This window comes from Podarcis pityusensis, assembly GCF_964106645.2.
Source record: "Podarcis pityusensis genome assembly, chromosome: 7".
In the NCBI taxonomy this organism is placed as follows: domain Eukaryota; kingdom Metazoa; phylum Chordata; class Lepidosauria; order Squamata; family Lacertidae; genus Podarcis; species Podarcis pityusensis.
In genome coordinates this window covers 79,323,142-79,335,778 of record NC_138031.1, presented here as the reverse complement: position 1 = coordinate 79,335,778, position 12,637 = coordinate 79,323,142, and the positions used below count along the sequence as shown (strand labels likewise).

Here is a 12,637-nt window from a genome sequence, read left to right as displayed (position 1 = left end):
AAAAAAAGAATGAAAAGGGGGTCAGTTCTAGGGTTTCAAAGGAAACACTCATCAGAATAATGTGACCTATTCCTAAATTAGTAAGAAAAGAAAGCCGTTTGCATCAGTTTGGTACTATATATAACTAATTTGAGTGTTAGTGGCTGTGGAAGTACATAAGGAAATCAGCATACAATGTACTGAAAGATCAGACTTGGGGTTTTCACTTTTTCACTGCAGCCTGGTTTGGTATTCAAGTGAAAATGACCAAACATTGATCAGAGCAACTCTAGGATGCATGCCTATCCTCCTCATTTTACACAGAATAATACATGGAATACACTGCATCCTCCTTGAGATCTCCCATTGAGTCAAAAGGGAGATTGTGATTTTAGAAAATGAATATAATTACATGGCAATATTTGCTGTAACATAGTGGGGACTCCAGCTATGTTAGCTTTGCTTACTCTGCATTCTTCCCTACAAACAAATGTGTCTATATTGTTAAAGAGGTTTTTTGGGGGAAGAAACCAGTTCTATTTTTCTAGAAAAAGAAGTGCCAGAACTCACCATGAAAACCTCCCATGTTCTCTTATAATGGCAATGGTGCCCACCTGAGAGGTGCCAGGACTAAGTTCTGGTGAGTTCCAGCTTTAAAAAAGCCCTGAGGAGCACCCTAAAGTTCTAAGGTTACCAGATTTTTTTCAATGAATCCTGGGACACTTTTCAACTTCAATGGATTTTGTATAGGGACTGATTTGTCAATCCGGGGACTGTCCCCAGGCAACGGGGTCATCTGGTAACCTTACCCTAAACCCTAGAAATTAATAAATGGTAGGATTTTGACTAATTGGGAGATGAAAGGAGAAATACAAGCTGCAGAGGAATTCCTGGGCTAGACTATGCAAAATGACCTGGCTAAGCTAGGGCCATTAAGAAACAATACAGGGTCACTGGCAATGTAAGAAAACGGTCTTTTTTCCTCCTGCCCTGAGGTATGAACAGAGGCAGGTGATTTGGAAAGTTGCCAGGGTAACTGGGCATGATGTCACACTTGAGTTTGGGGCCTTTGGCACAGCAGGAGACTTGGAATAGGCAGAATAATTTTGGCTGAAGGCAGACTGGGAAAGATGCCTTGGACTCTACTGCTGCATTGCTGTGGGAAACAAGCCCCTCCTGAGATGACTGTGCTGTAAGATCTTGACTCCCTCCATCTAAATTCAGGTGTAAATATGTGAATAAATCATATTTCTCAAAACTATGACAGTCTCGATTATCAAAAGAACACAGACCCTGGGTAAGCACTTGGAAATACGCCCCCCTCAATTATGCTATGACTCAGTAGAGAGTAGGGATGGCGCCCAACTTCTGTAACCATGTGTTTCCAAACACAATTCTCTACCTTCCACAGCAGCTGGAGCTGTACAAAGAAGCACCGTTTATAACACATGATCGTGATTTCAGGTCCTCAGTTCAAGGTGGTTAATTTCCCAATGTAACTAATAGCCTCTTCTCTCCTTCCTGTGTTTATGATACAAATTTGTAAATCAGCATCTTATTCTTCTTTGGCGATCACTCTTGGCTAAGTAAGATTGTCTTCCATGAACTCAGCCTTAACAGTGACTCTGCAAATGACTGTGGAGGCCAGTTCTGGATCCACATGTCCATCCACATTGGGGACATAGGTTTTCGGGCGGGAGTTGATCAAGGTGAGGGTTTGCCAAACATTTCTCCCTTTCGTCCTGAGTTTGAGCGTCTTTAAGGTCTATGACACTTTTGGTAAAGGCTGTTCTCCAATTGAAGTGCTTGCAGGACATTGTTTCCCAGTTGTCAGTGTTTATGCTACTTTTTGTTAGATTTGCCTTGAAGAGAGTCTTTAAACCTCTTTTGTTGACTGCCAGCATTACGCTTTCCATTTTTACTGTAAGTTTGGCATAGAGTAGTTGCGTTGAAAGACGATAATCAGGCATCCACACAACATGACCAGTCCAACAAAGTTGAATAATCATTGCTTTGACACTGGTGATCTTTGCCTGTCTTCCAGTTTGCCTGTCTTCCCAAGTGACATGTAAATTTTTTCAGAGACACTGTTGATGGAATCTTTTGAGGAGTTGGGGATGGTGTTTATAAGTGGTCCATGTTCCACAAGCATATAGTAAGGTTGGTAGTACAATAGCTTTGTAAACAAGCATTTTGGTTTCCCTGAGAATGTCCCGGTCCTCAAAGACTCTGCACTTCAATTGGGAGAAAGCTGCACTCGCAGAGCTCAGGCAATGCTGGATTTTGGCATCAATGTCTGCCCTTGTGGAAAAATAGCTGCTCAGGTAGGAGAAGTGATTGACCTTTTCCAATGTTATACCATTATGTTTGATTAGTGGTGCTGCAGAGAGGTTGGTTTGTGCTTGTTGGTGTAGCCAGTTTTTTGGATGTTGAGCGATAGGCCAAGCTTTTCATAAGCTTCTGTGAAACTATTTAGGATGGTTTGGAGGTCATCCTCTGAGTGTGCACACACTACATTGTCATCAGCATATTGAAGCTCTATGACAGAAGTTATGGTAACCTTACTCTTTGCTTTCAGTGTACTCAGGTTAAAGAGCTCTCCATCTGTTTGATATATGATTTCTACCCTGGTGGGGAGTTTCCCTTCGACAATGTGTAGATTCATGGCAGTGAAAATAATAAATAGAGTTGGGGCAATAACACAACCCTGTTTAACACCTGATCCCACTGTGAATGGTTCACTTTGAGAGCCATTGTTACCTGTGATTTTGCTGTCATATTATCACAAAGGAGCTGAATGATGTTCACAAATGTATCTGGGCAGCCAATTTTCAGAAAGACAGTCCACAGGGCATTACGATTTAGTGTTGAAGGCCTTAGTCAGGTCAATAAATCCTATATACAGGGCTTGGTTTTGCTCTCTGCAATGAAAATCATGTCCACTGTCCCCTTAGAAGGCTGAAAACCATTTTGGGATTCAGGAAGGGTAGCCTAGGATATAGTTGCTAATATCCCACAGTGAAGGGGTGCACTTTGTTAATAGTGGTGGACATAAATGCAAGAACTTCTTTCAGTTGTCCTAGGAGTACAGGTGACCCCCTATTTACATGGGGATTCTGTTCCAGGCCCCCACTGAGATCAGGCAATATTCCTACTGTTAGGAAGAGCGTTTAGGGGAAATGTATAAAATTAGCAATAATCACATGTCGGATTAACATCAATGACTACAATACTGCCACTGTGCCTTTAGACGCTTAAAAAACACCAAGAATCAATGCACACATTTAAGAACAGATTGGCAGTATCTTGAAACCACATTGCGAACCTTTTGACCCCCTTCTTGCATTTGCTCAATTATTTAAAATAAAATAATGTTTTAAAGGATTTTGACTAACCAGAAATTACTATGCAATTATTTGAATTTTATTTTGTTTTCCGGGTCTCTCAAATTTCTGGCATATCATCAGACTTGAAGTGCTTTTTTAATTATTTGCAAATTTGGCTCCATGAAGTGTATGGCCTATTATCACGAAGCAATAACTGGGCTATTCTTCTGTCAACATCTCATTAATATTATGCAATTGTTTAGAAATGTTTAGAGGATCATCTCCAGTGTAATCATTTCGTCCTCTTACAAGAATGATCTTCTACTACAAATTCACTTTACAAGCCTAATCATGCCTTCAGACAAGCAACCTAAGATACCAACCTAAATTTAGTATTCCATGCAAGTCTCTGCTTAGATCGAACCTTTTAAAAGTTAAATCTAATAGCACCATTATAATTCTGCATACGGAATCATGCTACCTGCATGAACATTTTTCTCATTATTTCCCAGAGATACAAGAAGAACCAGATTTCAGAACATTGCAGTTAAAAAAATCATACATATTTTAAAATGCATAAATAATTTCTCTACTAAAATGATCCAACTAGAAGAATGACCAAAAGGTTATCCAGTAATATATTTCCACAAGTTATGTTTGTGTGACAGGAAATGATCTGGGGCACTCTCTCCATTTTCACATGCCAAAAAGCTGCATTTATTTTTCGCTGCATTTATTTTTCTTATCCCAGTGCATGAGAAAAAGGAGCCAAACCTAGCAGATTCAGAAGTCAAATTATTTCATTGCCTCCACAGTTTTCACGAGTAATTGCGACATCTATTTTTGCCCACGATTCACAATCATTTTCTCTTTGCTAATAAATCACAGCTCCACCCTGATATGTCAGAGGAGGAACACAATCCATTATCAATGCCAATCAGTTATGGAGAAATAACACAATAACTCTCATACGATACCTAATGCTGTTCATGCTTCCAGTCTCAGATCCCAGTTTACATCTCTCCAGCTGGCTGGCGACAATCTGGCGTTCAGCCTCAAGTTCTCGGGTAAGCCTTTCAAACTGTAACTCCTGAAATGCAAAACACACTTCTGTTACAAACTTTGTGAAATCCAGGTAATATGTATCCAAGAAGCTTCCTTGTTCCTGGTTTCAGGATGACCCTCTGTCTCTCCCCCCACTGGTCATAGCTGTCAACCGTCCCTTATTTGGCGGGAAACTCCCTTATCCCAGTGCTGTGTCCCACTGCTGTCCCGGATTGATGATGTCCCTTAAATTTCCCAGGTTTCATGCTCGCCTGGCTCAGGAGAGAAGCAGCGGCTCAGGGTCCTCTGCCACAAGAGAGTGCGTGCACATGAGCTGCCGTGTCTCCATCTCTCCCTTTCCCCCTCAGGGGCGCGTCATGAGGAGATGGGTGGCGGTGAGCGGGCGGGCAGCCCCTCTCTTGCGAGACTTCCGCCGCACTGTCAGGGGAAGCCGGAGGCGGCTGAGGAGGCAGCCTGAGGAAGGAGGAAGAGGAGGGGATGGCGAGGGACACAGAAGGGCAGTGCCACAACCATCTCATGCCGGGCTTGCAGGTGAGAGTCTCTCTTCCTCCCTTCCTCTCTCTTGGGCGGGGAAGGGCCGATGGAACTCCTTGCGCCAGGACGACGGCAGCCCCGACATGCATAAGCTAAGCAAAATCCCTTATTTTGGCTGCTGATCCCTTATTTTCAAGGCTGCTGGACTTTTAAAAAAAGTATTGCCCACCTCGCCCTGGCTGGGCCGAGGGCGGCGGGGGGTGGGAGGGAATGTATGAGGCTAGGGGTCAAAGTTATGGTGGACTATGCGGCAGAAGTTCCCAGTTCATGGGTGACCCAAATGGAATCTGGCATGCCCTAGAAAAGCCTAGCACAGGCATAGGCAAACTCCGGCCCTCCAGGTGTTTGGGACTACAATCCCATCATCCCTGACCACTGGTCCTGTTAGCTATGGATGATGGGAATTGTAGTCCCAAACCTCTGGAGGGCTGGAGTTTGCCTATGCCTGGCCTAGCATGTGCCAATAAGCAAATTTGGCAGATCTGGGTGTTGGATCAATCAGGTAGAGTGCCCTCCTTAGGGAGACCCACCTAGCTGAAATACTGAACACTTTTAGGGTTGAGGATTTCTTGGAGATGTTTTTATTTTCTGCTGCTACTTTTATGTTGGTTGTTGTCCCCCCCCCCTTGTGATTTGTTGTTGCATTGTTTATATTATGAGATTGTTTATTTCTGCAGCTATTTTGTTTTATCATTATTTGCAGGTATGATTTTACTGCCATTCGCAGTCCCTCCAAGTGTCCCTGTTTTCCAGGGACGTCCCTGATTTAGAGAAGCAATCCCAGTTTCTGGATTTGATCCCAGAATATCCCGATTTTCCTAGGGATGTCCTTATTTTCATTGGAGAAATGCTGGAGGGTATGGAGTTATCTGACCCACAAGCCATCTGAAGGCAAATCCTGTATAGGTAAGTTTTTTAAATGTTTAAAGTTTTATTATGTTATTGTATATGTTGGAAGTTGCCCAGAGTGGCTGGGGCAACCCAGTAAGATGTGTGGGATATAAATAGTAAAATTATCATTATGGAATAGGATGTCCCTGTTTTCATTGGAGAAATATTGGAGGGTATGCATTTTATTTGATTTTCAGTTGCAAGCTACTCTGGTTTCTGTTCAAAGAAAAGGAAGGGATAAATGAACAAAACAGTTGGACTGCCCCTAGGGTTCATTGGCTTTCAGACAGTAGTTTCCTGATAGCACATGCTTTTCACTGGTCAGACTAGTATGCAATAATAGATGGTTGGCAATGCTACCCAAAAGGCAGACTAGAAGGATTATGCTAGTAGTTGAAAGAAGGTGCAATGGAAAATATCATAAAAGATTATTTTCTTCAAATACAGTAACTGTGCTTTATTGAGAAAGGCTTTAAAAATTGATGGTTGGTGCCAAATGATGTCCAATATCTGTCTGGTTGTTCTGTGTTTTAGAGGGTTATTGCTGGCATGTGCTATTTATTATTTTAGGAAGAGGATGGAAAGGACTTTTTCTAGTTATCGTTTCAAGTAAAGGAGGGTTTTAATTTTGTGCAGGGTTCTCTTTTCTTTCAGGATTCACTCTCATTGAAAGTGCAGGCAATTCCCCCTTCACAGAAGCACAGCAGGCTTTGCGCATGATTGCAGCAAACATGAAACACACACAAAAGCTGGACTATAAGACTAACAGACATGAGAATAAGCATCTTCTTATGCATCAGTGTGCCAAGAAATCCCAAACTCTCCAGAGGGGTGTTAATAATATAAAATAAATCAATGGCTTGTAGAGAGACAAGGGGCATACCAAGTATGCCCCAGAATATCCATAATCAGAACAGTCTAAACAAAATAAAAAATTGTACAGCAGTCATGAGTTGCCCAGGACAAGACTGTAGCAGCTATCATCATCGATTATTTATACCCCGTCCTTATACTGTTTATACACTGCCCATCTGGCTGGGTTTCCCCAGCCACACTGTGCAATTTACAGCATATATAAAAACATAGTAAAACATCAAGCATTAAAAACTTCCCAATACAGGGCTGCCTTCAGATGTTTTCTAAAAGTTGTGTAATTCTTTATCTCCCTGACATCTTATGGGAGGGTGTTCTACAGGGAGGGTGCCACTGCCGAGAAGGCCCTCTGCCTGTTCCCTGTAACTTTACTTCTCATAGTGAGGGAACCGCCAGAAGACCCTCAGAAGTGGACCTCAGTGTCTGAGCTGAATGATAGAGGTGGAGACACTCCTTCAGGTATATTACTTAGTCCCTGACCAGGTTGCTGCAATGGAACTTAGTGAGGTGCTGTAGGAATGCAGAAATTAAGGGCAGGTATTCAAAACAACATAGCCTTTCGGGCATCGACTTTATAATGGAAGTTTGCATAGACACCAGTAATTAGCTAAAGAATATGACCAGCTTCTTTCTACTGCTAGGTGCCTGACAAGACTAAAAAGTGCAGTTGCTGCAGAAGAAAAATAACACAAACCAACAAAGCCCCTTTAAAGCACAAATTAGGCATAAGACTATTAACAATCATAGCTTATCCATTCATTAGTTTATCCACTTCTGCATTCAAAGAACAGTGAAGTTCTTTGTTCATATGCTTATTTCAGAACGTTTTGCACTCTTAATTGCTTAAACTCTTCTGATTTCCTGCCTAAATATTCCACTTCTTGCTGCTATCTCACAAAATAGTATTTTATTTAAATAGCTCTACCTGTTATCACATCTGATGGATTTATGGGAAACTAACATGCACTCCCCTAGGTGGTATTCAGGCTGTCCCCATAGTAGAAGTATCCAAACAAAAAATGAATACATTTTTGTTTAGGCACTTGGATCATATAGGAAATTGACTTCTGTGTGAGGTCCTACAGATTCTTATCACTGCTGATTTTACTGTATTTTATTGTGATTTTATTACTGCAAGGTTGTTTTACTTACAAACACAGGCTCCCTCGGCCTATAAAGCGAGATGAGCGCAGCAACTCCAGAGTCGTTCACGACTGGACTTAATTGTCAGGGGCCCTTTTACCTTTAAGCTGCCCTTAGTAAGCTGCCTCCAGGTTGGAGGAAAGGAGGGGTAAAATCTTCTTTGAATATTGTCTTTCAGACTCTCTTTCTCTCAAACCTGACCAAGCCAAACCCTTGTAATATCTGCACATTCTTTCTTAATCATTTTACAGCTGTTTCACACGTGGATTTTTTCGACTCATTCTTAGGGGGAAACATACATACATCAAATTTACTTACACTCTTCTCTTCTCTCCCCCATCTACCCCCACCTTTACTGAAAATGACAGATATTAAACACATCTCTTACTTGGTGGAAAAGAGAACCGTAGTTGGCGCTTGATTTATATTGTCTGTTCTATGAATAGATTTAGCAATAGGGGATGACAGTTCTGTCAGTCAGTTCTGCTGTTACCATTTCTCACCTCTCCTGGTGGCATCCTTATCTATTATCGATATCAGTAGAAGAGAGAGAGAGATTTCCCATAAACACCCTGGCCTCCAGCCAGACAGGACACTGTGTAACAAGTGATTAATTGAAGAGGCAGCACATGAGATTGCAAGGGTTTGTGGTCTTAGCACCATGTCTGGAAACATAACTAAAAGCTTTGAAAGAAGCAATAGGCTCAGGACCAACATCTCTGTTAGGTTTCAGCCAACTCTACCAATTTTGCAGTAAACCAATAAATCAGCACAATTTCTCAAATCAAGAATAACTCTTCATATGACAGAAAAAGTCTCCAGTTTTTATACCGTTTCTAAGCGGTACTCAAAAAATAAAATAAAATGTGCAGTAGATGAACTCTGAAGAGGACACAGCCTCTTTTTATGACTGTTCCTTATACTTCTCTATCAATCTAGAATATGCGCTCTCCACAGTCTCATGGAGATCTTCAATATTGTAAGCCAGTGCTTAATACTGATATCAAGGTACTAGAAATTTTCTTCCATAACTCTTTCCTCATGCAGTAAATCTTGCACAAGTGTGTAAAAGAAAGTTTGAATATATTATTATTACATGACTGAGAGTCAGCATAGACCAGCGAAGGGTTTCCCCAGCAGTTTTTGGACTACAACTCCCATCATTCCCCAGCTAGCCAGACCAGTGGTCAGGGGTGATGGGAATGGTAGTCCAAAAACAGCTGGGGACCCAAGTTTGGGAAACCCTGGTCTAGGGACTAGAATGTTTGACTAGGACCAAGTAGACCCAGTTTACCCATGAATCTCACTATCCAGTTTTACAAGGTGTTATGAAAATTAAGTGTGTGTGTGTGTGTGAGAGAGAGAGAGAGAGAGAGAGAGAATGTGTATAGATCAGGCATAGCCAAACTTGGCCCTCCAACAACAACTCCCATCGTCCCTAGCTAACAGGACCAGTGGTCAGGGATGATGGGAATTGTAGTCCCAAAACACCCGGAGGGCCAAGTTTGGCTATGCCTGTGTAGAACATATACAGAACCCTGAGATCCTCAAAGATATGGTGTGATATAAATGTAATAAATAAATAAATAGAATGTAAAACTACCCCTTGATCACATATAATCCTACAGGCTAAGGCTGGACTCCAGTACAAAAAAAAAGTTGTTCTTTTCCAGTGCTTTTTTCCTAAAAAACTGTTTAAGGGTACTCTCATTTTGACTCAAGAAAATCACCGGGAAAGAAAACGAAGCTGCCATCGGAGGTGGTAACAACGAAACTGAACAATCACCGTGCTAGATTTCAACTCCTACTTCACACATTAAACGCTCGCTTCCGCCTGAGACTCAGGAAACACCATGACAGGAAATGAGGCCGCCATCGGGGGTAGCAATGGAACTGACGATTCACCGTGCTAGAGAAGAAACTATTTTTTTTATTTAAAAAAATAGGTTCTTCTTCTGTTAGATTCACAAAATGTTTAGGGGTATGTGTACCCCTGTGTACCCCCAGAAAGAAGCACTGGGTTTTCCTCAATAAATTGTGGTGATGACCCATTCGAATGGCACATGTTTGTATGTACTCATCTGTGGTGCTAATTCTAGTGCACCCAAAGAGAAAGACCAAGTGGGAACTTCCCTTCTCTTAGTTACAGCTGATACAACTTTCCTCAAGCAAGCCTGCTCTGAAAGATTCTTTACTGATCAAACCAAACGGCAGCAACATTACTTTCCAAGATGCACTAAACTCTTTCCCCAAACCATTCTAGAAGTAATTAAAGCTACAGCCAGCATGCCAGCAAATCCCATACCCTACCAAACAATAGGAAATATAGGAACTAGAAATAACATTTTGCTCAGGTTGGGTGGAAAATAGCTAGTGAACCTGTTCTGCCTTTTGTCACAACTTTTATTTGTTTTGATTAACTACTCTCTTTGTTCATGATGAACAGGGGAGAATGAACAATCTCATAAAATGTTAATCCAAGACTAGTGAGCCATCCTGCACTGACAGGGTTTTGTTTTTGTTTTGTCTTGTTTTGAAAAAAATCCCGGAGGTAATGAAAGTTTTATGCAAATCACACAGTGTTGTTTTTAGAGAACTGAACAACTACATCTCTGCAAATCTGCAGGGGCCAGGCTGCAGTGCAAAGATGAGCATAAACAAAACCATGGGTTTTTTTTAAGTAGTGTCAGAAAAATGGCACAAGGATGCCAAAGGAAGCCTAGGGAGGTGACATTACAATGGTGAGGTGACCATCATGACATTGGGGAGTGCTTAAAAAGACAAAGTGAGCAGCAGTGTCAAGGAAAACAGGAAAAGAATGTAGGCTGTGATGGTATCAATTTTTTGGAAGCAAACTATGCATGCTAAGAAAAGAGACAATTTGTTGCACGTTATGAAATAGCTGGGAGCCCACTGCAGAATGAGATGCCTCTTCTTTTTTTCCTTTTAAAAAATATTTTTATTGCTCAATTTCCACATAACAAATTGTCAAACCATATAATTATTAACCATATAAATTGTCAAACCTACATAATTTCACCCCTTTTTTTATTCCCCCTCCCCCCAAAGGACTTTCCTCAGCTCTTCTCCCTGATTTCGCTGCACATATTTTCTCTGCATATTATAAAATTGTATATATCCTTACGTATCTGTCCATCATGTTATCAACAATAAATTTGTGTATGTTTATTCAAAACCTGCCAAGGAGTCCAGTTCATTTTGTTGTGTTTTTAAATCATTTGTATAAAGTTCCCATTCTTCCTTGAAGTCACAGTTGTCCTTGTCTAGCAGTTTGTATGTCAATTTAGCCAGTTCTATGTAGTTCATCAATTTCTCTTGCCACTGTTCTTTTGTTGGGGTTTCTCATTCTTCCATCCTTGTGCTACCAAGACTCTTGCCGCTGTTGTAGCATACATAAATAAGTTCCTTATTTTCCTTGGCAGGTCTTGTCCTACAATCCCTAACAAAAATGCTTCTGGTTTTTCTACAGAGATGCCTCTTCTTAAGAGGAGGCCTTTAGCTATTAATCCACCCTTTCTCTTCTTCCCACATTTATTTAACAACAGGGAGCCTCTCTTTTCATTACTGGTATTGCCCAGCAACGCTCTGGAATATTGATCTGAAGTCCACTGGCTGCATGCCCTGTAATGTTAACACTTTAATACACAAATTATTATGTGATATGTCATATTGAATATTCCTTGATTATGTTCTTAAGTGTAATTTGTTCGATTTATTGATGCAGACTGGTTATACAGATAGATGTTTTTGTTTTTTTAAACAAAAACAACTAATTACAAAGACTCTTTTTACTCTGGAAGCCATCCACTAAGGTCAGTCATTTATTCTGGAGAACATCTGCGCAAACCTACCAATGAAATAAAATGATCAGCTCAGGGTACCTCAACCTTCTGTAATTAATTTGCTGGCTAGCAGAGACAGTGCCTTTACTGTTGTGGCACCCCAAATGTGGAATGTCCCCCCCAAAATGTTCACCTGACACCTTCTTTCAACATATATTTGGTGCCAGATGAAATCAACCCTCTCTTGCCAGCTTTCAATGGCTCTTAATGATTGCTAATCTTACAGAACAATCCTATATGTACCTGTGTGTACTGTATTCAGTAGTAAGTCCCATTGAGTTCAATGGGCTTACTCCCAGGTAAATGGATGTAGGATTACAGTTTATCTTCTGTGATAATGATAAGTTTTGTTTTACACTGAATTAGCTGAATGTATATAATCAGCTTTAGATCTGAATTTAATGGAAGGATGAGAGATATATTTTAATAAATGTATAAGGAGAACAGAGCTCCTCACCTTTAACAGTTGTGCAGAAGAAGAAATCTCAGCAAATGAAACTTTACTTGCCCCTGAATGATTACAGCTGGGGGGAAACTGTAGTGTTGGCTTCATTTTCATTATCAAACACTTCTGGGAGGTTTTGACATAGAAATATGGGACAACATGAGCTATTTTTCATCCAGGTCCTGGAACTGTGCAAGAAGCCCCAAAGGTCTGGACATTTCAAGGCTGCAAGGGCTAAGCTAGCCCATAGAGTCTAGGTCTGAGAAATTCAGACACCTTAACATTCATATACCCTGTGCAAACCTTCTCCTTGCCTGTGAGGCTTTGGGCAACACAAGAGACAAAGGTGTCTCATGGACTTCTACATAAGAATTAGTGGCATAATTAAACCCTGTCCCCTTTTGCTTCTGATCTCCCTGCTCTCTAGTCCTCATATTAGGCAAAACAAATTCACATCTGATCTGCCTCATAAAAACAAGCGCCCTATATAAACGTCCTTGCTAGTACTATTCTGCAAA

General features: G+C 41.0%; 1 protein-coding gene across 1 annotated transcript in view; it reads right to left on the bottom strand.

The window, feature by feature from the left end:
- Positions 1 to 12,637, bottom strand: part of LOC308482032 (catenin delta-2-like) — a 241,044-nt gene that overhangs the window by 76,886 nt on the left and 151,521 nt on the right. Inside the window, exon 3 of the mRNA XM_081015020.1 lies at positions 4,283 to 4,395. Coding sequence (XP_080871146.1) covers positions 4,283 to 4,395 — 113 coding nt within the window. The remainder of the gene's footprint in view (positions 1 to 4,282; positions 4,396 to 12,637) is intronic.